The sequence below is a fragment of the Botryllus schlosseri genome, chromosome 3 (genome assembly GCF_051294905.1).
Source record: "Botryllus schlosseri isolate E-star chromosome 3, Bs_hap1, whole genome shotgun sequence".
Taxonomy (NCBI): domain Eukaryota; kingdom Metazoa; phylum Chordata; class Ascidiacea; order Stolidobranchia; family Styelidae; genus Botryllus; species Botryllus schlosseri.
The window spans coordinates 15,058,232-15,085,815 of record NC_137238.1 but is presented as its reverse complement, the minus strand read 5'-3'; the positions used below and the strand labels follow the sequence as shown (position 1 = coordinate 15,085,815).

General features: G+C 41.7%; 2 protein-coding genes and 1 long non-coding RNA gene across 14 annotated transcripts in view; 1 reads left to right on the top strand and 2 right to left on the bottom strand.

Annotated features, from left to right (window-relative positions):
- LOC145435869 (uncharacterized) overlaps positions 1-6,529 on the top strand; it is a 284,669-nt gene extending 278,140 nt beyond the window's left edge. For 4 of the 12 annotated variants that reach the window (XR_013914083.1, XR_013914082.1, XR_013914081.1 and 1 more), the window contains exon 4: positions 5,509-6,528. This is a non-coding gene — a long non-coding RNA (uncharacterized LOC145435869). Of the gene's footprint in view, positions 1-5,508 lie in introns of all 12 variants that reach the window. The other 8 variants (XR_013914084.1, XR_013914079.1, XR_013914080.1 and 5 more) reach the window with 3 other exon arrangements.
- Positions 6,530-9,745: 3,216 nt separating this feature from the next.
- Positions 9,746-10,674, bottom strand: LOC145436502 (uncharacterized). The gene is made up of 3 exons (XM_080313864.1): positions 10,371-10,674; positions 10,168-10,313; positions 9,746-10,106 (listed from the first exon to the last, which is right to left on the bottom strand). The coding sequence occupies exons 1-3, from the start codon at positions 10,422-10,424 to the stop codon at positions 9,746-9,748; spliced, it is 561 nt and encodes a 186-aa protein (XP_080169990.1). The 5' UTR covers positions 10,425-10,674.
- Positions 10,675-11,345: 671 nt separating this feature from the next.
- Positions 11,346-13,688, bottom strand: LOC145435855 (uncharacterized). The gene is made up of 2 exons (XM_080313122.1): positions 13,274-13,688; positions 11,346-12,010 (listed from the first exon to the last, which is right to left on the bottom strand). Exons 1-2 carry the CDS (start codon positions 13,586-13,588, stop codon positions 11,432-11,434), a joined length of 894 nt encoding a protein of 297 aa, XP_080169248.1. The 5' UTR covers positions 13,589-13,688; the 3' UTR covers positions 11,346-11,431.
- Between the last annotated feature and the right edge of the window lie 13,896 nt (positions 13,689-27,584).

Genomic DNA, 27,584 nt, shown 5'->3' with positions numbered 1-27,584 from the left:
ATCGATCATTCCTATCTAATACCGAATACTGTGCACGCATATTTTCTGTACCACATTCACTGCCGTTTGTTATGTATTTTGGTTCGATGAAAATAAAGACTCTCTCTCTCTCTCTCTGATCTTTTTCCTAATGACCCAATGAATGACCCAATGACCCAATGAAGGAATTGAAAGCTCGCCACAAGATCCATTTTCTCCTGTGATATAAACACTAAAGAACTTCAAGATGAGATGCTAGATAGAAATGACTAGGCTGGACTTCATATATGTTTAATAAAAAAAATAACACCAAAAGCTGCCATAGGAAGCGTTTCGTGTTAATATTACATTCGGCACCAACTATCTTTGTGAAATAGATTTTCGGTTTTCGTTCATAGTAAATCGAAGACGCGTATTTCCAAGACAATAAATACCGCTGTAAAATTCGCTTCGAAATCGCACGATAATTGAGCGAATTTTGAACGAGAACTTGAGGGGGTCCGCGGTCCGTGACGGTCCAAAAGGGGTCCGAAAAGAAAAAAAAGTTGAGTACCACTGCCCTACGGTGAGCCCAAGATCAGTGTTTATTTGGGCGGGAGGGGGCTGAAAAATGTGGCTTCGGCCCTGGTTACAACTTACAACAGACAGCCACACGCCCCTGAGCCGGATCGTGACCTCTAGTCGATATAGAATTATAGACAAAGCTTCGCTGGTGTGACGTCATACCTCATTTTGAAATCCGCTAGTGGGCGCTAAAGAACGTCCGGAATTTGTGTCACAAAAATATGGTAACCCTACTATATCAAGAAATATAGAATCGCCCAAACATACTAAACTAAAAGATGCACACGATTTCAAATTGGTAGTTCTTCAATGGCATATAATTCTTCCCTGCGGGATGGTAGCCGATTTGCCTCGTGACGTTCAGATTGCCAAGACAGGGACATTCGGCGCCAGTCATTTAGGCGTCTATGGTCAATTATATCTATATGTATTTTGAATATACATGACGAAGTTTTCGGTCAGCGTAAGGGCAGTCCTTTTCGGCCAAGGTTTTCTCGCTGCCGATCGTTCTGGCACACTTCTTGCAGACGCATGCTACATAGCCTGAAACTTTATATGTCTTCGCGCGTCGTGGCGCGGTAATGGCCAACGCTGATATCCCCACTTCTATAAATCTTGCGTATTTTATCTTGGTCGAAGAGTACCCAATAATTAAGGTACTTGAAAAATCGCGCGCAGAGCGAAAAATCTTTGAAAAAGTTGCATAAAATTTCATAAAATACTCTATAATTTATGCTAATTCACTAAATAATTTTGGGGCCCCTTCGAGTTCGCTCCCCCTAATTGGGGGGCTTGGGGTGCGGCAGTTACGGTCCTGTCAATACCTATATCTGTGCCTATATCTATAGGTACCAGACATGGGGTGATTACTGTATGAATGTAATCGATTGCGATTACGATTACTTCAGAATCACGCGATTACGATTACGATTACGATTACAGCAAAATCAGGAAGTAGTCGATTACGATTACGATTACATTGAAAAAGTAATCACGATTACTCACGATTACATTTGTTTTGCTTAGGACTATAATCTTAAATGATATATGGGAAGACAATACAAGGATTGCGATGAAAAGGCTTAATGAGATATCAACTTTCTTCATAAATCATGCGGCATTTGCTTATTACGTCATAATATATCAATTGTCCAGCTTTATAGTGGATGATTTATCGCACCCCACGATTTGCATTATTGCCAGGTCTTTACCTGCCGCACCCGAAATTCCTTAATAGAGTGGGGAGCGTGCTCGATGGGGACTCAAAAGTATTTCGTAAACCAACATATATTATAGAGCATTTTCGAGAATTTAATTAATTCTTGTAAATGTTTTTCGAGCTTTGCGATTCAAATATCTCTAGTACAGGGGTCACCAACGCGGACCAAATGAGTCGCCCGCGGTCGCTGTAGTAGTGGTGGCTTTTGGGGTGGGCGAGGTGGGCGGTCGCCAGGGGGGCTGGCCGAAGGGCTCCCCTATTTGGATTATGTGCTTTTTTCAAGGATAATAACGAATAAACATGGAAATCCGTGTAACGCAAGAATAGGATTCCGTACAGATGTGTCAATCATCATCAAATCTCTGCATTTGTTAGAAAAGTACCATATCCCGATAATCATCACGTCTCTGCATGCGGTAGAATTACTTAGTTTTAATGTCGTCTATCTTTACACACATGAAAAAATAGACGTGGCCGAATCCAGCACCTGGCCAAACCTTGATAGATAGATAATAATAACAGATTGGAAAGAGGGGTCTGGGGGGGGCGAAGCCCCCCATAAGTTACAGATAGATATTTTTGGGTGCCCCGGTAAGTCTCGCCCAGCCCCCCCGTTCGTATGGCCACCACTGAGGTGTACCAAATATCCTAGGCTTATCATACGTCCTCTTTTAAGAGGATTTGTCCTCTTTTTTGACTTTTTTGAAAGTGTCCTCAGACGACGCTCTTTTTTCCTTTTTTTTGAGATTTTGTCCTCTTTTTTGAAAATTTAGGTCAGATTTAGATGAAATTGCGAGCGATTAGCCGAGAAGTGACGCACTGGCGCGTATTTCGGAGGGAAAAGCGGTGATTTTAGCTCTGAGCGAGAAGAAGACCCTTTTTTTTTAGTCATCCATCTGGCGACGTGGAGTGGAAAACGTTATTTTGAGTTCTGAGGCGAAAGCGAAGTCCTTTTTTTTTTTAGTCAACCGATCATGTAGTGGGAAAAATTTACCGGTTTTTGAGAATTCTTCTCCAGTTTTCCATGTCTGAAATTTCTGAAAAAGTGTCCTCTTTTTACATTTCCAAAATACGGTAAGCCTAAAATATCCAAATGAGAGATTTGATAGTTGATAGTTGAAGCTCGTTTCATATGAGCAGTAGGGTCGGCCGACGCCAAGGAACATACGAACGCCGTCGCTCGGGGCATTGCTTGTCTTCGCCCACGCGGCGGCTCAACGGGAATCTATAGTTAATATTCCCGAGTCTAGACGCGGAGATCGGCGCTTCTGCGCGCACTGCAGCAACGCAACTCAGCTTGGAGCTGGTGTGAGTCCCTGCGAGTGAGCGTTTTTTTCTTGGTAAGGGGCGGAAACCCGGCCCAGTGCTCTGATTGTCTTACTCTAAGTGAAGAAATCCAACTTAACATGTCTTACTCTAAGTGAAGAAATCCAACTTAACATTGATAAACGACGGGAGTACGTGGTAACCCGTCGGTCGTCGCAATAATCAGTACACACTACACAAGAAGTAGCTTTTTGTTTCAAAACAGTTGGTGACCCCTGCTCCAGTAGATAGCTGGGTTTGAAATGCATACCTCTTCCCGTCAAGAAAAAACATACATAGGCTATATTTTATGAGAAAAGGCATTTCGTAGCCGGTCATTACCGCGCCACGATCCCACAACACACCAAAACACATATGCAGTTTCGGCCAACACGCAACTCCCCGGGATGTGATACCAAAGAAATACCTTGGCCGAAACTTAGGATATTCGTCCATTGTCAATAGCCGCGCTGAGTGGGCGGGACTAATCAGTCCTGCCCTTCCAATCTGGGCCCACAATGCAAATGTCACCCGGTGCATCCACAAATGAATAAAGCCATGACAATTTGTGTGTGCGTCTCACAAAAGATATTCTTTTAGTCTGCTACGTTTGGGCGAGTACAATATCTTGTGATTATACAACGGACTGGAGGTCGCGAATTAATAACATACAGTAATTATAACAACATACCAGATGCTATGAATATGAATTACGTGCCCCAGCTTTACGGGTAAATCTGACACTCGGGGCTCAGAGAGGTTATAAATGAATAGTAATATAATGCAATTACCAATATTATTGACGAAATTCACTTTTGAAAATTGACCAACGGTTGGACAGGGGAATTGCTGTTTTGGCTGAATTGCTGATTCTAGCTACAACCCGCGCTAACATGCCAGGCTATATAAGCGGATGGTAATGGCGGCAGGTCCAAATGCTAAGTAACGAACTGTGAAATAACGATTGACGCCCGTTTTAAGTAGTTATATGAGAATAAGACATGGTTAACATAAAAATTCTGCCTTCAACTTAATACATATACAGCGATCTGCTGTTAAGAGAAACGGCTAGGCACGGCTCAGTTATGATATATATCAGCAGCTGTATATTTGTAATGCTTCGTTGTGGAAACTGCAATGTCTTATTCGACGAGTACAAAATTCCGAATCTTCGTCAGGTGCACGTGCGTACATAGGCCTCCTGCTCGCCAAGCAGCAATGGTAAACTGCGTTTAACTAAGCACAACCAAACATTAATACATAAGTTACTATTTGAAACTATAGGCAGAGTGGTGATCAATATCCTACCGCGAGATAGCAGCTTCTGTAGTGTATTGATAACCTGATATACACCACGGGAGGTGTTCTTACAATCACACTACAATATCCATCGCATGTCTGTTTACTATGTGTGGATACTTGTTTTGTTACGCAATGACGAGCGGAGCTAATACTTCTGACGTAATAATGAGTCAGTGGCGTTTGAAAACAAACGTTTGTGCTATAGCTAACGTGGTATATTATCTCATTCTTGTTCACGAATATTCAGTTCATGTCATAGTCCTTGTACAAACAAAAAGTAATCGTTCTTTCACAAACAAATCGATTAGATATGGGAAGTAGTCGATTACGATTACGATTACTTCGGATTTTTTTTTCGAATGTAATCGATTGCGATTACGATTACTTCAAAATGCTGTAATCGTCGTAATCGATTACGATTACTAATCGCGATTACCCCATGTCTGATAGGTACTGCCCGTTCAACTGGAAAGTTAGGGCACATTGCATTGAAACAGCAGTGACGTAATCGTAGCAGTCTACTCAAAACTTTCCTGCAATCCTAATGGAAAACTCCAGACTGCAAGCCAAGCAAAAGTATTTTATAAATATATTTTTTTTCATAAATCGATTTCTCAATATTTTTGTGGGGGCCGCAAAAAGGCTGGCTGGGGGCCGCATGCGGCCCTCAGGGCCGCGGTTGGGAATCACTGCTCTAAAGTTTTGAAAATAAGCCTTTTGAAGCAGATTCCCCCTTATTGAATATCGGCTGAATACATCGGTGCTATCGGTGAAGGTGCTGAATTTCGATTTTATCGGTATCTGCTCAAAAATCCAATATCGGTCGGGCTCTAATCATAATAGAGGGCATATTGCCTCATTATATAGGCGACAGGTGGGCCTCGTTTTTGCGCAGTACAGTAATTTTTGCTTTCATATCAATATGAAAGGCATTACACACAGAGGTGGTCAGTAACGAAGTACTTCTACTTTTTTAAAGTACTCAAGTAGTTTTCCTCTACTTCTGCTACTTACTCGAGTAGATCTGATATTCTCTACTTCTACTTCTACTTCGCAATGTTTTGTGATCTACTTACTTACTTTTCGCTATTTTCAGTTTGTCAAGTAGAAGTAGTTTAATCCCCCAATACGAAAGATAGCCTGAGGAATTTCGGGCCTGTTTTCACGAAGTCCCAACATTTAATATTCATCAAAGTCAAGTGAAGCCCAGAAATTTTGTTGCGCTTCGGGCACAGTAGTTATGGAGTGACAAATATGTTGTCACGAAAGTATCAGTGAATATAATTTAGTTACCGGATTGCTTGGTTCCGTTCACACCGCATTGTCGCCCATATCAAATATTTCATCACAGTAAATAAGGCCCACCATAACGTTTGAAACTACCGTTTTTCAATGTAGAAATTACGTATCATATCTTAATCTAGCAACCCCTGACGCGTCCAGCTAATCTGGAAAATCCGGCATTTTTGAACGCTACACCTGATTTAGCAGATCACCTTTGAAGCTTCATGGACAAAAGACATGAAATATATTTTCCGCTTTTTAGAAGTGGTATTTGTATTTCACATTCAATTCCGAGTATCATACTTTGAGTTCTAATTACGTTCAGTTCTTTTGTCTGCAGAACATATATTGAAGCATAAACGCAACTGTCGCAATGCCTCTATTTTCCGAAAATAAAGTTACAATAAGTATAAATTTTACGATCCACAATATTTGTTATTAACGTATACCAATCGCGCAAAGTGCTGAAACCGTATCCGATACAACTTCTCCGTATTGCTATTCGGCTAAACTTGGGGCCTTATCATATGGGGTCTGGCGCCATGACATGATGTTCTCAAAGTCTAAAACGTAGTATTCTACTAAACAAAAGCTTAGTTTCGCATTTTCATATCAATACTATAATTTGCATCCCATGATGCGAAAGAATGCTTATTCTGTCGAAAATTGATATTTCATGGGATGCATCAATACGAATCAAGCTCTCTGCACGTTCCGCATAGCTCAATTTCCAGCTTTTGACAGTCCATGCGAACGAATTAAGACTGTTTTCAAAACTACTTACTTACTTGAGTAGATTTAAAGTCGGCCAATTCTACTTCTACTTCAAGTAGTTTCAGGTTGCTTATGGAAAAAGTACTTCTACTTGTACTTGAGTAGATTTTTCCGTTGCTACTTCTACTTCTACTTTGGTAGCTTCCTTGACTACTTTGACCACCTCTGTTACACATGACTATAATTGCGATTTATTGGTGCCAATATGATCGGCATGTACATCATGGACGGGAACAGGCATAGCCCATGACATCTAAATCTTATGAAATCGCTGTTTATGCCTCGTTATTATCAGTGGAGTAGCAGCCACTCCGGTATCTGATTATAGGCTACGGGTTGAATTGGGGAGTGCGGCTCGAAGCACCTGAACCCGGTATAAATTTTAAAAATATGATTGGTCTAAAGCAGTGGTTCCCAACCGCCAAAAAACGTTGGTCTTGGGCCCCCAGAACCCCCCTCAGCCCCGCTGAGTCTCTATGCTTTTTCCCTGCAACTTATCAGTTACCTTGAGTCAACTGTTTAGTGCGTCGACTAAACGCGCGAGGCGCGAAAAATTTATATAATTCGTGTTTCAATCGGCCAATATGATCGGGAATTCCATATATTTTGCAATCATTTTCTTATCCCCTCTCTGCTCACGTAATCAGATTTACCCGTAGAACTGAGTGAGGTGTGTTGGAATAGGTACGACGCCTAAATAAGAATTGAACATCTTCGGGCGGACCCGTTGGTATATTGACTTCGTTACATTATGCTACTTCGTGACCTCCTATATCTGTTATGTCAAAAGATATGGAAATCGCCAAAACTAAAACGCTCACACGATTTCAAATTGGTAGTGCTTTACTGGCGAATAATTTTCCCTGCTGGATGGCATTTGTCCTGTGGGGCTCAGATCGCCAGGACAGGAATATTCGGCGCTAGCCATTTAGCCAATTCAACATATAGGTATTGTATATTGTATATGTATATATATATCAAAGTTTTGTGTCACCACAAGGTCATTCCTTCTCGGCCAAGGTCTTCTCGCTGCTGATCGTTCTGGCACACTTCTCGGAGTCGCATGTTACATGGCCTATAACTTCATATGCCTTGGTGCATCGTGACGCAGTAAGAGCCGACGCCGAAGTCTCCATTTCTATAAATTCTACATATTTTCGTGGGGGAAGTGTAGCCTACCCAATAATTAGATATTTCGCAATATTAAATCGCGCAGTCGGCGCGAAATTTTTTTGAAAAACTGGCATGAATTAAAAAAAATACTTTAATTTATGTTAATTCACGAAATAAATTTGGGCCTCTCTGGGCTCGCCCCCTCCCCCAATTGGGGGGTTCGGGGTGCAGCAGTTACGGTCCTGTTCCCCACTACCCAGCGCTTTTGTCATCACAGAGCAGCTATTGGCTGGTTTGACTATACACAAGACACACAACCACACCAGTACGCAAGACAATCGCCTATAACTGCAACATAAAACGTATTGTGAACCGATGCCAGTAACGCTCAAAATTTCGCGAATGCGTTATTTCTCGTCAAACCAATCGTGATGGATGCGCTTGTAACGCCATCATTAGCCATCCAGAGTTAAAAATGAGGTTTTTTGAACAACACGCAATATAATTTTCGACACATACATTCCAGAGCAGCGGGAATTGCGAATGTGTCTCCGTCAGTGACGTGCGGTCCAATGAGGCAGGTGAGGCAGTGCCTCACCTGTCGTCAGGGCCAGTATACGTGAAAATTGTGAAAACCCTCCATGAGTCGATGACTATTGATATTTTACATCGATTGTTCATAAATAACTAAATTTGAATCTTTTTTCACACAACATCATCAGTTTGCATAATTATTATTCAAAAATGCAGCGCGAAAGGAGAGTTGAGGCACAGGTGAGGCACGGGCGGGTCGTGCCTCACCTGCGACAAAGCAATTCATCACAAATAGCTCGGAATTCATAACAACCGGTAGCAATCAAATGCTATCGTCACACCGACTCCGAAAATCCAAATATTACCAATGTCAGGCCAGCAGAACCCCTCAAAATCGCCAAGGAAGGTGATATACGGCTTTATTAGCCTACAGACAATGCCATCGCAGAGAAACAATGGCCAGGTGAGGCACAAACTAAGGTGCCTCGTGCACTATTTGCTAACAATTCGACAATCGCAGCACAGTGAAACGCGCTTTCGATTTCGGAATACAACAGTATTGATTGTCTTGTAGGTATGGCAACTCCCAATACGTAATGCGGAGCAAATACATTGCATTACTCATGTAGGTGTTATTTATTTTCCGTTAAATTGTGGTATGTGATAGCTACTTGCATACGCTGCATTGTCGTTGCTTTATGCTTCGAATAATTTATGCCGGTACTTGAAGAGATAGTAATTATTATCCGTCTCTAAACTTGCCCATTTAGCACAATAGCGACCAGTCCTACATGTATTGTATAATGTGGAATAGCTTCAGCTATCAGTGTGCAAAGAAAATGCTATCTATACCCGCTGCTGTTATTCACATTTAAGATCTCTTTATCAGGTAGGCTACCGTACTTTACGTGCGTGCGTGTTTGTGTGTGTGTGTGACGGGAGTTCGTGCATCACCAGCCATGAACCTCACCGCACGTCACTGGTCTCCGAGAATATGTTAGACTGTAGGCCTACTCTATATAATTTTGAACAAATGTGTCTATTCCCCACCGGAAACCACTGAATTCCCCACCGTTTGAGAACCACTGGTCTAAAGAAAAGTGGATACGGAATGAACAACCATCAAAAAGGAATACAGATAAGGTTTTATGCGAAAACATCCCAGAATAGCAAACTTATGACCATAAGCAAGACAAGAGATTTTAGTGAATGACGAAGACATAATGTAGTCTGGTTTAATGGAGGTAACTGCGAACGAATGAGAGTTTCGAGGACAATTAATACGTTTTTCGAGAGTAGTTGAATATCTTCTCATAGTTCACAATATCGCTCAAGTGACACATCGTGTGTCGAAATAACTAAATAACTTCATGATGAGATGCTGGAGGAATATGACTAGGTTGGACGTGATATGTTTATTAAAAACTCACACCAAAAGCTGTCGTCGGAAGCGTTACGCGTTAATATTACATGCTGCACCAGTATATTTTCGTTGCAATGGATTTTCGATCGGCACTCGTTCATATCAAATCGAAGACGGGGGTTTTCAAGGAAGTAAATACAGCCGCGAAATTCGCTTCGAAATAATAAACGTCTTCCCAATTTTCATACATCTCGTGTGATTTATTTTCAATAAGTATTATTTTGTGACTGTTTATTATTAGCATACAATTATTTTTCGCATAAGACATATGACAGATGAGGTAATTTTGAACAAAAACTTGGGGGAGGGGGTGTGCGGCATTTTTTAGAGGGGCAATATTCACACACGTAGTGCGATGCTACAGATTCAGACGTAAAAAGCTCAATGCTGTCAAAAGGGCGTTCGAAAGAAGACGTTTTGGCAAATATGGATTGATCGAAGGTTCCCCCTACACGCGTATCGATGTCTGTGACGTAGGGTGATGATTTACGATCGCCGTTGTCGTTTTGCCCCTCAAACCAGTGAATACTGGTGCCCTGGGTGTCGTCTGAGTCGAATAGAGGGAGCCAAACATCGTCCGACAATGATAGAAGGTCCCCGAACAACACGCTGGAATTAAAACAGACCTCAAAGACCTTTGATTTAACGTGATGCATAATACGTTACTCACATACGATCGCCCAAGGTTCTGACGTTCTTATGAGCGAGGTTGACTCCCAGTCCTTGACAATAGGCTTCTGCGACCTCGTACAAACCTTGGCTCTCACCGGCTTTATAGCGACATCCATTGTATTCAACCCAAACCCGATACGTTTCCTGAAACATATCAGCGTTTACTGACATCTCAGAAATTCTGAAACAAAATTCATTTACAGGAATCCGTGGTTCATCTGGCTCCGTCACAGTATCCCTAGTCGTTGGCGTCATAATGGCCTTTGTCGTTTCCGGAGGCACCGTGTCCTTTGTGGTCGTCGACGGCGAAAGCAGACCTGTGCGAATATATTTTACTTGTTGCTCAACGGCGGAAATGATTTGACCAAAGTGTTCATTTTATTTGAGGACAGATTCATGACTGATGAAATGATCTCATCTATTGCCCCATCACAAATTTTCATAGTATATGTTATGCTGAACTTAATTTATTTATACCAACTAGTAGAAACAAAATTTATAAATGCTAAGTAGGCCTATATTTGTGAATGCTCCTGAGTTATTGTTTTATTTTTCTTTGCGGTGTAAAAATCATACCGAATCCAAAGAAGTCTACGTGCATCCTTTTGAATCAGCCGGACGGTCGTTTCCTGAGACACATGCCCAGGCCGTGTTATTTTTGGCATTTCAGGAGTCAGATGCCAAAACTGCCAAAAATAAAATTTGAAAATGCCAAAAATAACTAATTTTTGGCATATGCCAAAAATAACACGGAATGTATTTCGTTCATGGTGTTGTGTTAACAGGACCGCATTACAAGCGAGAAGAGCGTGTGTGAAGGGCAGGTTTCTTACTCTATGGGTCCAGCCCACCCATTAGGGGAGAAAGCATGGTGTCCTAAATGGTGTGGGCACATCGAGATTGAACGGCTGACTGCATTTGGTTTACGTCATACTTTCCATTTGTCCAAAGGCAATTTTACGGCCATTTTTGACCAGCTTACCGAGCGCTAAATTTGATAAAATGGGTATCAATGGAAAGCTGCCGCTGTACTGATTACTAAAATATAAATTGTATTCTGCTCATGGATCTGGAACCCTCAAATTCAACCACGATTTTTGCATTGTGATCGAGATGAACATTGTGACACAACAAACAGTCCGGCTATTTCTGAGCTGAAGTCTCGTTGCCAGAGAGTTGTTGTTGTATGTGGGGTTTATGGTGCTTATAACTACTAAGGTCTTGTGCACCAGACCACGTCGAAAATATTATATCCGCAAAAATTAGATTAATCGGGTGGCTAATACGAATTCAATAACAGTCTGAATTGTATATGGACTGGATAATAGGGCCCGTACTGTCATGTCGACATGGTTCCGTCTTGCCGCACTCTTCAAATATTGTCTCTGAGAAGCATATACTGGGCACTCAATCAGAAAGTGTTCGACGGTCTCTTCGGCCATGCACGTGCGACACAGGCCATCTTCGTGGCACTTTATACGATAAAGATGCGAATTCAGCCGACAATGACCCGATTTCAACCTCAGGATTATCGAGGAGTGCCTTCGTGAAAAATTCAGCGGCGCAGGAATTTCTGTGATGGGTGCGTGTATTCTGTAATATGCTGACCCGTCATGTGACGAGTTGAAGTATTCAATCCATTTCTCGCGGCATATGGATGCTATGAGCGTTTTCATATCTGGAACAGACAGTTCGACCGATTCTCCAATGTCATCTGCGTGATCCGTGGATGCAGCCGCTCTTGCTAGTTCGTCAGCCGTTTCATTTTGCCCAACTCCCATGTGGCCAGGGATCCATATCAAATTTGTCTCCACTCCTTTTCTGTCGAGATCTGCGCACAACTGAATAATATCATATATTAGTTTGTTATTAGTAGAGCCGGCGTTAATGGCTGTAAGGGCACTTTGACTGTCCGATAGGATGGCGAGTTTTCGAGAACCTAGATTTTCTTTTGCCCAGGTTAAGCCACGCAGAATTGCAACTAATTCGGATGAGAATACTGATGAATATTTACTAAGAGATTCGCTGTGAGAAAACTGAATTTCTTCGACTACGAAGGCTGCACCACATTGATGAATAATTTTTGACCCATCGGTATATATTTTGACATGGTTCGAGTACATTTCTGTGATGTAACGATTACACTTTGACATGGCATTTGTGGGTAGGTCAGACTTTACATTTCTTGATTTTAGGTGCAAATCTATTCGACAACATATTTCCTGCCATGGCGGGAGAGGAACTACTACTTGGTTCTGTAGATTAATTTGCATGAGATTCGCATTTCTAGTTTTCATATTAAAGGTCATAAATAGCGTCGAGTCCGGGAAAATTTCGTGCCAAGAATCATCAATTACTGTTGCGCACGGGTGGTTCGGCAATGACGCTATAACAGTTCGATAATTGTAGCATGCTTGCAGATGCCTTATTGGTATGGGTGGTTCAGCGCAGTAATGTTGAAGAGCGAAGGCTGGAGTACTCTTCATTGCCCCGTTGCATATCCGTAGAGCGGTATTCTGAATTTTTTGGATCGAACTCATAACATATAAGGGTGAAAACAAATACGCTTCGAATCCGTACACGATTACCGATCGGATCATAGATCTGTAGACCGCTAGCAGGCAAGGCGTGGAGGCACCCCATGTTGTGCCGCTGAGCATACGTAGTAAGTTCATTCTTTTTAGGCATTTTTCGACAACAGCATCTTTGTGCAACCGATAAGTCAGTTTAGAATCGAAAATAATTCCCAAGTATTTACAACTTTTCTTTATTGGTAGTTCTGTCATACCTATTGAAAATTGAACAGGTGGTAGTTTTCTACGTTTAGTGAATATTATTGCAGCAGACTTCTTGACATTGACCCGCAAACCACATTTTTTACACCATTGATAAAGGTTGATTAACGAGTTCTGCAATTTTGACGAGATTGTCATTACATCTAAGCCAGTTTCCCATAGGCAAGCGTCATCCGCAAATAGATTGATACTAGTATCGATTACATCGGGGAGGTCATTCATCATAACCGTAAAAATTATCGGACTGAGAACACTGCCTTGTGGAATCCCATTATCTAAGGAAAACGAATCGGATAAGCTGTCACCTACCCGAACTTGGAAAGTACGGTTACAGATGAATGAATAAATCCATCTCAGCATGTTACCAGAGATGCCCAGTTTGTGGAGCTTGAAGATGACGCCTTCTCTCCAAACGGTGTCGTAAGCTTTTTCCAAGTCTAGAAAAGCTCCAACTGTAGATCGTTTGTTCCAAATTCCTTTGTAGATATCGTCATGCAGGGCTAAAATACAATCTGTGGTAGAGCGTTTAGTCCTATAGCCGCATTGAACTGGCGAAATCTGTTTTGTACTCTCTAACCACCAACGTAGTCTATTAGATATCATCCTTTCCATTATTTTACACATATTACTTGTTAGGGATATTGGGCGATAAGAGTCCGGATCACTAGGTTTTTTGTTTCCTTTTAGTAACGGTATGACTGTTGAGTGACACCAGCTGGCAGGACAGTTTCCATTAGTCCACGTAGCATTGAACGATGAAAGCATAGCCTACGGTCGAGACAGAGTTCGTCCAGATTGTTGATCATCTGATAACATACGCCGTCTGGTCCCGGAGATGCACTTTTTTTCGCTTTCAGCGCTCTCTTCAATTCCCTCATTGTGAAGGGATTATTCATGTCTGAAGCTTGATCGGTTTGTACCAATATCGGTTGAAGCGTTTCTCTTTCGAATGCTTTCCGTCTGGCCACAGATTCAGAATCGACGTTATCATCGCTACTGAATGAGGCGAATCTACACGCTAATGCATTTGCTTTGTCCTTATTGCTTGTAAGTATGCGATTTCCAGATGTAAGACTACTAATCGTATTCCATGATCTGGATCCGGACATCGATCGGACGGCTCTCCAGACCTTGGATAACTTTGTTGTATTGTTCAGAGATAAGCAAAATGATTCCCAGCTGGACTTTTTAGCGGATTGTATCACTCTTCTAGTTTCCGCTCTCTGCTTTTTGAACGCTATAACAAGGTCAATGTGAAACGAGGTCTTCATTTTCAAATAAGCAGCCCGTTTCAGACGGATAGCTCGGGCACACGCTTCATTCCACCAGGGAATGCTACATTTTCTATGTGGTTTCGTGACTGGAATACTGATTCGAGCTGCTGCGATTATTGCTTCTGTGATGTCTTGTATTGTCACGTGCTCTTTATTGCACAACAGAGAGAGATTCCGATTAGCTGACCATCGAAATTCGGACCACTTTGCTTTGTGTATAGCCCAAGATTCACGATGTTGCGCCGTCACATTTGCTGAGATCGAAATATGATTGAAGATCAAAAAATGGTCACTTCCTAGAAGATGATCCGTGACCACTGTCTCAATCTTGTGTCCTATGTCTTTGGAAGCAATTGTTAAATCAAGCAGTGATGTTGCGCCAGCGTCATACGATATGTTTAGTCTTGTTCCTATATTGGTGTTTATGACTACCAAATCCTTGTCGTCTAATACCTCATACAGATGTTTTCCATACCGATTACCATCCTTAGCACCCCACAAGGAATGGTGTGCTTTGAAGTCGCCCACCGCAACGAATTTAGAGTCACAGAAAGAGAAACACGTTTTCATAAGCTGCAGAGAGACTGCTTTATTGGGTGGTATGTAGATATTCATGATGGCGATTTCATCCAACTTTATGAGTTGCGCCTCTATCGGGGAAATATTGGGAACTTCGATTTCGTGGTGGCGTATATTTTCTTTCACGAACAAACAAACTCCCCCGCCGTGGATGTTGCGGTCTTTGCGTATTAAATTAAACCCAGGAATTTTCGGAACATATCGGCTAATCAAGTGTGTTTCCTGTAAGGCTATGATCTCGGGCGCTTCCAACATACAATTTTCGAGAAAATGTTTCAATTCGTTGAGTTTACGATACAAGCCTCGACAGTTCCATTGCACTATATTGAAGATGTCGGTGTATGCTCGAGGACAATGTTGTCACCATGATCATGATCATGTGCGGATTGGTTGTTGGTTCTCTCTTTACCAGCCGATAGATCCATCGGGTTTTCACAGTTCGATGATACCCTCGACATTTCATAGTTTTGAGTCGCCTGATCACCAAAACAATTTTTTGGCACCGATATTCCTAGCTTTTCACCGGCCGATTTTGCAATAATTTCGTCTATGCGTACCTCTTGACCTGCTCCAAAACTGACTATTGTGTTTTTGATGACTTCCGCTATAAAATTGAATAATGATGCCAGAGGGATGGTTACCAGATTGCCATCGGAACTTGGACGAGGACTGCGCGAACTATTTTCATTGGTAGGTGCAACACCAGCACTAGCGTTATCGGAATTACTTTGTTCGGCGCTGCCTGCACTACTGACATGGAGTGACTTAGGCAAGGGCGGAAATTCGGTAGGCGTAAAGGGCTGAAGACTTTCAGTATTCTGTTGCTGTGTCTGTCTGGCGCTCCAATAATTGACCCCCGTTTTAGCCATGATTACTTGGATTCTAGCTTCCTGGCGGTATCTCGGGCAGCCCGTGTAACGAGCCGAATGAGACTCTCCACAATTCACACACCATGGATTATTCTCGCATTTATCAGCGTCATGTCGACTCCCACATTTCGCACAACGTTGAGCACTGCGGCAATGCTTCGACTTGTGACCAAATCTGTTACAATTAAAACATCTCACGGGTGGCGGATTGTAAACCCGTGTTCGAAATTGCATGTATCCAATCCTCACTACAGTGGGCAGAATTGTAGACGCGAAACACAGTAAGACCGATTTGTTATATTTAACCTCGTCATCGGATTTGTAAGAGAATCGCCGCACGAATGTGACGTGTTGTTCTGTTAGCGCTTCTCTAATCTCGTCGTCCGACATTTCAAGCGGCACATTCGTTATCACTCCTTTAACCTCAGAAGGTCTGACTATATGGCGTTCGGTTTTAACCTCGATTGGTGTCGACGTGGTACCTAAATTATCGCAAGCGAGTAATTTCTTGACCTGATCACTGTTCGCGCATTTGACTAGAATGTCCCCCGAAGGCAGTATTCTGATATCACTGTAGTTGCCACCAAGCACTTTGAACAGAGCCTTATTAATAGTTAATGGATTGCATTGCCGCATAGTTTTCTTAACTCCTTTGATGATTACCGAAAGATCACCATTAACTCTATTTGAATCTGAAGCCATTTCCTTCGACGTGGGCCCTTTCAACTCCGAATTTGCGGAACGCTTATGCGCTCCGCCACTTCCTGGCATTTCACGGCTTTACCTAGTATAGCTGCGGTTATTGTTGAATCTATAGTGTCTAGAAACCGATATGACGATAAACTGCAAACACTTCCCTAAACTTTGACTTGTCTTTGCGAATACGGCTGAATCGACGTTACCGATACAGGTACTACGATAATGCGTCCTCTCGCGACGACGATCAACACTCGAATGGATTGCCAGACAGTCTTTTTGCGTTAATGTTCTTAAACAAGCTAACCTTCCCAGGACTCTTCCATGTGAGTTGGTAATATTAAAGCCATCTGACGTGACAAAAGTCCTTCTAAAATATATCGGTAGACTGATGGAGATGGGATGGTCGGGCCAGAAAAATAGAATGTGTTGAGAGACAACACAGGGAACTCCTGGAAAAGTATCGGGGAGAAAATTCTTTCCACGACGAGATCGATGGCACTATAGCGCAGTGATCAATTTTCATGATGCTTGGAAGCCGATTCTGCCCTCCGAAATTTTGAAGCTCTGAAAACCTTTTGAGGGGGACTGGCAACATTATTTTCCTCAACGGCTACTGTTGAAGCCGATATTTCCCAGATTCGTTGGGCGAAAAATTAATTCAGGAGAAACTTTGCTGACCTGAGTTTGGAAGCACTGTTACAGTGCAAACAATTTAAGTCTATTCAAAAGCTGTAACAATCAGGTGTTGAGCGTGTTGGTTAGGCTTCTCATTCTTTTTGCTTATTGGCACCGGTTCCGAATGGATACTGCACATTTAGTGATTTCGTTTGATATTATTAACCTATGTAATCGCTAGGTTTTTCTTCTTATTATTGTTTGTTGGAACTGATTATAAGTGGATGCTGCACATTTTTGGTCTCTTTTGATAAACTGACCCAAATAAAGTCTGAAAATATCTATTTAGAGGTCGATGCCAAAACTGCCAAAAATAAAAATTGAAAAATGCCAAAAATAAGCTATTTTTGGCAGTTTTGGCATATGCCAAAAATAACACGGCCTGCACATGCCCCAAAGCGTTCGTTAGAAGTACGCTACTTTTGACTTCTCATTTGGAATGCTACCTCGAAACTCGAAAATGTTGGTAACCACTGATTGAGATCCGGATCTTTCAACCTTGCTTGAAACATCAACATGAGGAATTCAGAAGTGGTCAAAGTAGTCAAGAAGGCTACTCAAATAAAAGTAGAAGTGGCGACGCAAACATATACTCAAGTGCGAGTAGAACTAGACTTTTTGAAAGCAATCCAAAAGTACTTGAAGTAGAAGTAGATTTTTCCTTGCTTGAAATCTACTCAAGTAAGAAAGTAGTTTTAAAAACGCTCATAATACGTTCGCATGGACTGTCAAAAGCTGCAAGTTGGGCTATATGGAAGGTGCAGAAAGCTTGATTCACATTCATGTATCACTTCTATGAAAATAAAATGTTGATACTCCATAAAAACAGCCCTGAAATTCCTCAGTCTCTCCTTCGAGTTGGAGGATTATACTAATTCTACTTGACAAACTGAAATAGCGAAAAGTAAGTAAGTAGACATAAACTCAACAAATTTTTCGTCAAAGTTGTTTACCGAGATGTGGGGGATGGCTGATGTTTTAAATTGATTGAATGCGGCATCATCGAGCGCTTCTTCGTCCACTAACTCTCGTCGTCTGCAGAGGTGATATGTTTCGGGGGGTGTCCTTTGTTGTTCTTGTGATAGAAAACCAATATGGTTGTGGTCACTGATTTTTGCCGAAATGACAAATGGAATGATTTCCATGTCGCGCGAGTTGGAATATATGTGGTCGATCAAAGTCCTTGACTTTTCGGTTATGCGTGTAGGCTCGGTGATCATTTGGTAGAGACCGGCGGATTTGACGGCGTTGGAGTATGCGTTGCCTTTGTGTTTTAGAAGGTTTATGTTAATATCTCCCGCAATGAAACACATCTTTTTGTCGCTGTTGACTTTGTCCAGTGAGCGCTCCAACGCTTTTACGAATTGGTTCATGTTTTTCGTGGGATGTCGGTATAATACGGCCACAAGAAAAGATTTGTGAATTCCAATTGGGTGATCAACTTCCAGCCATAGCTCTTCGCAATCTTTGACATTCAGATCGTAGTCCGTGCAAATTTCGTAAGGGATTTTTTCTTCAATGTAAAGACCAACACCTCCGTAAGATTTCTTTGACTTCGGTGCCGGAGTATACTCGAAGTTGTAGCCCGATATATCAACGTTTTGCGTGGGTTTGGTTGAAAAGTTTATTTCTGAAATTGCTACGAAGGTAGGTGACTTCAGGTCAACGATAAGGTCTTTTAACTCATCATGGTGGGAATTAGATTGCAACCCTCTGATATTTGTATGAATCAAACTAATTTGTTTACCCTTCTGGGCTTGCAGAATTGATGCCGTCTCGTTGATCGATATTGAGTTACACTTTCTGATCAGTGGGAAACTATTCTTATTCGTCATGATTCCGAGTTGACCCAAATTCCCATGTTAGCTTGTCAGCGAATGGAGATACTTATGCGTTCGCGCAGTTCGATTCGCGTCACGCAACGCTGGCTTAATCCAATTATGAGGGCGAAGAGCGCTACAAATAGCGATTTTACAGTAGCATATATTAGGCTTACCATATTTCGGAAATGAAAAAAGAGGACACTTTTTCAGAAATTTCAGACATGCAAAACTGGAGATGAATTCTCAAAAACAGGTAAAATTTCACCCGCTTCATGATCGGTTGACTAAAAAAAAAAAAAAAAAAAAGGTCATCACTTCCGCTCAGAGCTCAAAAACACGTTTTTCACTCCACATTGCTAGGTGGATGACTATAAAAAAAAAAAAAAAAAAAAAAAGGTCTTCATTTCGCTCAGAGCTGAAATCACCGCTTTTTCCTACGAAATACCCGCCGGAGCTTCACTTCTGCGCCGATTTGCGGCATATCACTCGCAATTTCCTCTATATCTGACCTAAATTTTCAAAAAAGAGGACAAAATCTCAAAAAAGAGGACAAAAGGGCGTCCTCCGAGGACACTTTCAAAAAAGTCAAAAAAGAGGACAAATCCTCTTAAAAGAGGACGTATGGTAAGCCTAGCATATATCGAAATATATTAGCACCAAACCTTTGGATGAATAATATCAAGTAGAGTTTCGGTTCAAAATTGCTATGTATTTTGTCCAACGGTTGGCGAAGCTGGGTCCAAATCGGTATTGATTGTCTGACGGTTGGTGAAGTATTGCAGCCAATGGCAAATTTCCCGATTTCCCGATCTTGCGATTGCTCAACTAACCATCTCCAATCAACTGATAACAACACCCAACAACAACAGTCCATTATAATGGTATTTTGTCTGTGGTAGGGCAAATACGTTACCTTCAAGTTCAGGTTTAATAGAGCATTATACTCTCTGCGTAGCTTCAAGTTGCTTACGTAACGCGATATGTCAAGACGCACGAGCTATACTGCTATGCAATTAAGCGATTTGAATTCTTGGCAGATTAGCCTACGGTCGCCGTAAATATTCGCTTATGTACAGGACACAAAACCACAAGTTAATTGTCATTATTTCTCCCGAAACTCTAGATCTCCGCCATTCATGTTGTGCTGGTATTAAGACTCGCACCTATCAGCACGAAATTGCTGTCGGATCAACGGGTGAGATCGCTTTCCAAATCAAGCGTGATTACAGCAGCATACTGACTTGAAACATTAGCTTCAAATTACATAGCTTCCACTGCGTTAAGGAGTGTCGATTTTCGCCAGGGCCCGGTCGATCTGTCGTGACGTGTGGTCCGCGCCAACTCCTAGCTTTCCAGAGAATTTTTCAAGATATTTCCTTCGATCAAAAATACTCGAATGTTTTGATATCGTAAACGAAGGATTTAACAATGGTGTTTTGGGTAGCAATTTTTACCTAACTCGTGATAAAATCTGTCGGCGAATGCAGTCGACCTTTCTTATCAGGTTATACACAATCTCTCCCGTCTTTGACATGATCTCAGGTATAGTTCTTGTTGTTACATCGTGAATTGCAACTTTGTGTGCCTCTTATCGTCGATGCGATCGCACCTCGCGAACATTTATGGTTCTACCCAATGGTTAATTATGAACTGAGCTAAATCCGGAGGTTGCAATATAATAAGCATAACAATAAGGCCTATACGTACGATGTAATAAATAAGAGTTATTATTGATTTTGGGTTAGTCACGTAGATATATCTTGCAATTTAAAAGTAATCAAGTCTGATCATCTTATACGTACGGACGCAACTTCTCAACAAAATGTAGGCCTACTTTTTGAAACTACCGGACTTGCTTGAGTACATTTGGAGCTTCGTTTTTTACTACCACTTCAGGTGGTTTGTACGCGTCTTGGCAATCGCGGCTCTTACTGGGAATTGAGCAGAGAATTAGAGCGTTACTTCTTTCTTTAATTAAGTTGGTCACGCTGACTACATTTAGCAACTCTAGCACCCCTTGTTGTATTATATTCTTAATGTATGTATGAGACGAATCAGCAAATTTGCAGCATTTATTCGCGACCTCTCGACAACAGGCGAACTGGTTGTATATGGATTTTGGACTAACACCGAGCTGCTCGAAATTTATTATTTGTTATCAGATCAACTTATAAGATCGCGGCCAGGTTGACCGTGGTTACAAAAACATTGACATGAAGCATTTCGTGTCGAATTTAACATATATTCCCTGTTTCGCTTTTTACCGAGGGCCTTTCAATCAGTTGTGAGAAGAGATTGAGATATTTGCTTTCCTCAAAACTACTCGAGCTGTTTTTCCCGTGAATGTACGATATAACGACGATGCCTGTTAGTAAACTAAAACCTAAATCTTTCTTTCAAGGCAGTACACAATCTCTCGCGTTTTCAAATCAGCAGCACTGTGCTCTAAATATAATACAGTGTCGAAGCAACAATAAAACTGGTCGTTGCCATTCCATGTTAACATTCTACAATTTTACCAATCGTATATCTTCCAGGTAGCATATTGCCTGAAGAAATGGGACTACCAGATGTAAGTCGCAAGGAGAAACTGGGTCGTGCAAGTGCAGCAGTAAGGAAATCGTGGCCGCGACACCATAGAAATGTCATGATGCAGCTGGCGCGTAATAGGGGTAGTTGGTATTATCTTTTGGTGGAGATCCAATACGGCGGCTTTCTGAAGAATATGGCAGCGGCAAAAATCAGCCCTCCAAGTCTGAAATATCGGGATTGTTCGAACAATCGGAGAGTCGCAACGGGTCATTCATGTGGCCATTGTGTCGCGGTTTACAATTGTTCTGAACAATGCACATTTCAGATGTTGAAGGTGATTTTTTGTCAAAGACTGGAGCGTAACCATATTTTTATTCATATTTTTGGAATCAGTGCTAGAGTACTAACAATTTTATGAAGTAGCAAGTTAAATTAAAAACATATATGAAATTATCCTTGCATTTTCAGAAATACAAGAAATTAGATTAGATCAGTGGATCTCAACCTTTTATGTGTTTCAAATTTGCTAAACATGTCACGCTCGCATGCGATGGTTCATGCAGTGTATCGAATCATCGAATCATTTCGGATTATCTGAATTAACCTTTAGTACACCCCTCGAATGGATTCCGACACCGCACTATAACATTTTTGATAATAAGGACTCAAGGATTTTCAATCAACAATTTGACACATTGCTTGAATATTCTCATGATTCTTATCATGCAACTAAAGTCAACTACTGTTCCGAAGTGTCAAAACATATAGCGACCACTAGAAAGTGTCAAATTGTTGATTTTTGAATCAACGTCTGCGACGGCTCTGTAACAAAATAATTACCGAAATATTACCATGTGAGAGAGAGAGAGAGAGAATCTTTATTCGTATACATTACATATCAACATAACACTACAAAAATTTACCAGTGAAATGCGACATGCACGGTAGACGGGAGGCTCAATATGACAAAGTCTTCAGAGCCGAGCCACCCGGGACAGGAGCAATTTTCACAGTCGATAACTAATGAAAAAAAAATTTCAAATAAACTAACGAACGAAGGGAAAAATAAGACACAGTATCATGGACCATGTGAGCGATCGGTATGTCTGTAACACCAAATCATGAGGGATCGCTATGTCTGAAGCATTACCCTGTGAACGGTCGTAGGATTTAAAAATTATTTCACACCTTTTTGAATAAGAGTTATCTACGCAAAGAATTAGCGTTAGAGCAGAAATAAGTGAGAATTTGTCAGTATTCGAATCACCGTCTGCGACGATTCTGTTATTCGTTACTTATTAAATCTTACCAGTTAAATCAAGTTCTGTGACAAACTGATTACTAAAATTTCACCGCGTGAACGATCGGTATGCCTGTAACACCAAGTCACGAAAGATGGCTACGTCCGGGACATTATCAAGTCAGCGATCGCGAGGTTTGTAATATATTACACACCTATTTGAAGTGTCGGTTTGCGAACGCGGCTATTGTTGGTATTGGAATCACTGTCTATACGCCGGCTCTGTGACAAACTAATTACTAAAATATTACTTGTGCGTGATTCCTACCTCTGTAACACCAAACCACGAGGGATAGATGTGTCTGATGTGTTATCTTGTGAGCGCTCGTAGGATTTTACAAATGTTTCACATCTTTTTGAAGTGTTAGTATGTGAACGCGGCTATTGTTGGTATTCGAATCGCCGTCTACGCCGGCTCTGTGGTAAACTAATTACCAAGCGACTGATTCCTAGATTTAGCAAACTATTTCACACCCTTTTTGGTGAAAGTACGACATCCGCCCGCAGTCCATAAACGAAAGTACGAATCATCGCCGCACCCATAAGAATAACGCTATATTATGTCACAATCACCGTTAACGTTAGGGTTACCTCAAATTGGTCATATATAATAATTTGCGATATACACATTAACTAAGGACCAATCACGTGACTATTTACCATACCTGATACATATTCAACACCGTGCGAGAGATGCCTATACCCGAAAGTACGACTAACCACCACGAGTTTTCAATACGAATCACCGCCGCCGCCCATGCCCGAAAGTAAGACTCACCACTACGTCCATAGGAACCCATCACGAATCACGGCCGAAATGGGGGGTCAAAAGGTTGGGGTCACCTACACGAGTTTCGCGGCAGGTCACCAGCGGGCCCATAAGAACCCCATGGTGTCATGCGAGCGATCATATATACTACTTAAATCTAATTGTAATTGCAATTACAATTACAAGATAACGCTATATTCGCAGAGTCGGTTTACGCCGTGGCGATGCTTTATTCAAAGATAGAGGTTCTAAACCTGGGGGTAGTTTGCCTTTATTTTGGGTTCGCGAAGATGTTGAATGCAATCAAATCAGTTTCCAAATATGCCGTGGATAAGTCTGGGCAAATGTACCGACCTTTAATTAGTAATCAGCCCATCAAATATTGAGCTGGGCCACGGAACATTTTCATATCGGAAATGGAGTCGCGACCATAAACGGTTGGAAACCAGCAGAATTGCGGTGTTGATATAGCTCAGTGGTGCATTGCGCTCTGGCATTAGGCTGATAAATAATCCTATCGATGTGACATGAGCATGACTATACTATGTACAATTTTATAAAGTATTCGGAAAATTTGAAAAAATGATTTTGAACAGCCCCGTTGTACAATTATTTCTCCATCAAAAGGTATCTGTTCTTTTGTCACTGCACATAGCTGCATGCACGCTTTTACAGCATGCTGGCCTGGTGAAAATACCTCTCCAGACATAAACATGCATTTGTTGATTCTCTATTAGCTGGTATTTAGACGCGAATTCGTTGGTTCTCTATCAGCTATTTGTGAGTTGTCGTCGATGTGCTCGAAATAAAAACTGAGTGCTTGTAGGCTATTTGTGATGTATATTGGACTGGCAAGACAGATATTTGATTTTGAGTTCTAAGATTAGTAGAGTTATCATATTGGCGGCCTATCTTGTCTATCTGTAGCCTCGGAATATCAACGAAGCAGGATTGAAAACATGAGTTGAATATGACCTCAATACTGTGACTTGGACTCGACTCGAGTCATAACACTATGACTCGGACTTGACCCTTTAAACTGTGACTTGGACTCGGACTCGACTCGGTGATGAACTGAAAATGACTGGACTTGACTCGAGTCAAAACCACAAAAGTAAGATTGACTCGTGACTCGGAACCATGTGACTTGGTTACAGCCCTGGTATAAAAACCCGTTCAACACTCTGCTTAATATCCATGTAGAGCAATACTCAGACGGCGAAAACATTGTCCGGTCTGGCCTAGTCCGTTAAGGCGTAAGCTCATATTCCCCGACAAGTCCTCATCGAAATTGTTGGCAAAGAGACTTAAGATATTGATTTTATGTGAATATTATATCATTCGATTGCCTCAGTTGATACATTTAGCGACGTTTAAAACGTCAATTTGTAGGCTACTTTAGCATTGTGGCATTATGTGGCACCAGTCATCGCTAGGTAGGTATCGTGTACATTAATATTGAGAGACGAACAGAACTTTTTGGCCACAGCCATTTCCTTCAGAACTTCACCGTAATGGACCTGCAATTCATTGAAATTTCCACAGGACCTTCACGCTCCAGCTGCCGCGGCTGCTTATCCCGTTACATGGCACGATTGCTCGAACAATGCCGATATTTCAGACTTGGAGGGCGGAATCTAGGTGGATCAGTGCCTGATAATCATTTTTATTTTTATTTTCGGAATTGGCGCAACAGTAGCTTTCGATCAAGACCAGATTCAATAATTTCTGCGCTCGCAAAGATAGCTTTAGGATTGCCAGAAATCCTACAATCGCTTACGCAAAATAATTCTCCAATCCAGCCTTATCGAAGCGGAACGAAGCTGCAAAATCGGTCGTTGCCGTTCCATGTTCAATTTCTATAGTTATACTGTTTATGTTCGTGCACTCAGCGGGCATGGGGAAGCGAGTGGCGCAGTTTGTTAAACACCGTAGTCACGACATCGATGGTTGATGGTTCGAGTCTCGGCTCAGCCATGTTTCCATGTCCTCATCGCCGAAAGCTCGGACGAAGAGAGAGCCGAACTCTTGAAAGATGGCAGCTAAGGATCGCGTTCAAGGAGCAAAATCACCAGTCTCGGCACACCGCTTGAGAATCGCTTAAACAGCGGTTCTCTACCTTTTTTGACACACGCCCCCTGGGCGATGGTCGAAAAAATCGTGCGCCCCTGAACCCCCTCACATTTATCGTCATGTCAAAAAGAGCACATCATCCAATACAGAGGTTGGCAACCTTCTTGCTAATCATGGCCCCGTTTCGATTACTTATGTAGCCTAAGACATCAATCCAGGGCATAGCCGCAATGAACGATCTGGACGCGAAATACCTATGATAAACTGTCCATATCCATTCCCGGTGAACTCCAGACTATTCTACTTTTGACAATGGCCTATTGTACGCACCAAAATCGCGAGTGGCGACGATGTTATGAATAGTTGCTGGGAGTGCATATTGTCGCGCGGAGCGCGAACATTTTTCAGAGTCGCGAAAGAATTGTTATTTCTTTAGGATTCCCATTCCTGTTCCAATGAAGAAGGGTGAGCGCGAAGAAAATTTCAAGATTAAATAAAATCTTTCGAAAATCCGGGAGTGAATTTGTAATTGCAATTTGCATGTCTGCGGCTGCCAACACATACTAATTGAATTAGGCGTCGTCGGCCGCACAAATTCCCTTCTACGGTCGCATGCGGGCTGCCCACCCCTGATCTAATAGTATACATGTGGCACATCTTTCGCCAATTTTGAATCCGCATTCCAGTTGTTTAATCTTTCACATTGCTGCCAAACTTCCCCAAACTTGTTTGAAAATAACAAAAAAAAAACATTGAAAAGACATCAATTAATTTCAAGGTAGGTTGCACTGAGACTAATCCTGATGCTAGTAGTGACTACATAGAGCACGGGGTCGTTCTGTCCTGCCATGCTAAATTTGATAAGTTTTGGAAATGAATTAAATTGTGTTGATTTATAGCCAAATTGAGGGCGAAGCGGGCCAACCTATATTGCATCTAAGTCTGTCTTAGGCAGTGCAGTTCACCAGCTATCAACAGCAGCTATCTAGCGCACAGAGACTTAGGCGTCCTCCAAAGCTATAAAGTAATGAATGACTTGCACGTAGGAATTTCTCTAAATCTTCAAAGAATATCAGAAATTTGCTCAAATGAAGTTGAGGTCAGCCTGTACTCCGTTGAGCGCGACTGCTGGAGTGTGAGTTTGGCAAGCTTTCTAGAATACGAATTAGGTTTAATCTGCAATAATCATCTCTTCGGAATGGTTGTGAAATACATGTTTAGTCACAATTTATACAGGCATTGACAAAATTGACAAAAAAATTCTCGCGCCTCCCTGAGAGCCTCCCGCGCCCCCCAGGTTGAGAACCCCAGCGCTTAACTAAATAGTAGTTCTGTGAGTCCTTGAATGCAGTCCTACCTAGATTTGAAAAAAAATCGCTCATTAAACAGTAATAACGAATGGGGATGGTGTGAACCTCAGAAACGTTCAGGTTCGTGTGAACGCGAACCTTTTTGAAAGGTTCTGTGTGACTGTGAACGCGAACGTGAACCTCATGACGTCACGTGACGTCATATTTCTAATTTCAACCCTTTATTTCAATTAAGTGATTGCCTATATTAATGTATTGTACATTACACGATACCTAGCGACGACTCGGCCCACATAATGGCACAGTGCTGAAGTACATATTGACGTTTTAAACTCCGTCAAATGTATCAACTGAGGCAATCAAAGGATAAAATATTCCAATAAAATCAATATCTTACGTCGCTTTGCCAACAATTTCAACGAGGACTGGCCAGGGAATGTAAGCATGCGCCTGAACGGTCTCAGCCTGACCGAACAATGTATTCAGCGTCTGAGTATTGCTACATGGATATTGAGCATAGTGTAAAACGGGTTTCTATACTTGCTACCGATATTACCCCATTAACAAGTTATACAACAGTAGCCAACACCCCAATCGAACGGATTTGGTTTTTATGATACAGTAAACATATGTAGTGAAGATTGACCCCGTACACCTGTTAGATTTCACATCAGAAAATGATATCAAGCTCATTGATTGGTTGAATAAGCATCATTC

What these genes read in the sequence shown, in the direction of transcription:
- LOC145435855 (XM_080313122.1), bottom strand. Translation starts at nt 13,588, where the DNA reads ATGTGTAAAATAATGGAAAGGATGATATCTAATAGACTACGTTGGTGG. An exon ending in ACCGTACTTTCCAAGTTCGG is followed by an intron (nt 12,011 to 13,273) that starts GTAGGTGACAGC and finishes GATATTATTCAG; the next exon opens with TTGTGCGCAGATCTCGACAG.
- LOC145436502 (XM_080313864.1), bottom strand. Translation starts at nt 10,424, where the DNA reads ATGACGCCAACGACTAGGGATACTGTGACGGAGCCAGATGAACCACGG. An exon ending in CAGATGAACCACGGATTCCT is followed by an intron (nt 10,314 to 10,370) that starts GTAAATGAATTT and finishes GATATGTTTCAG; the next exon opens with GAAACGTATCGGGTTTGGGT. An exon ending in AGAACCTTGGGCGATCGTAT is followed by an intron (nt 10,107 to 10,167) that starts GTGAGTAACGTA and finishes TTTTAATTCCAG; the next exon opens with CGTGTTGTTCGGGGACCTTC.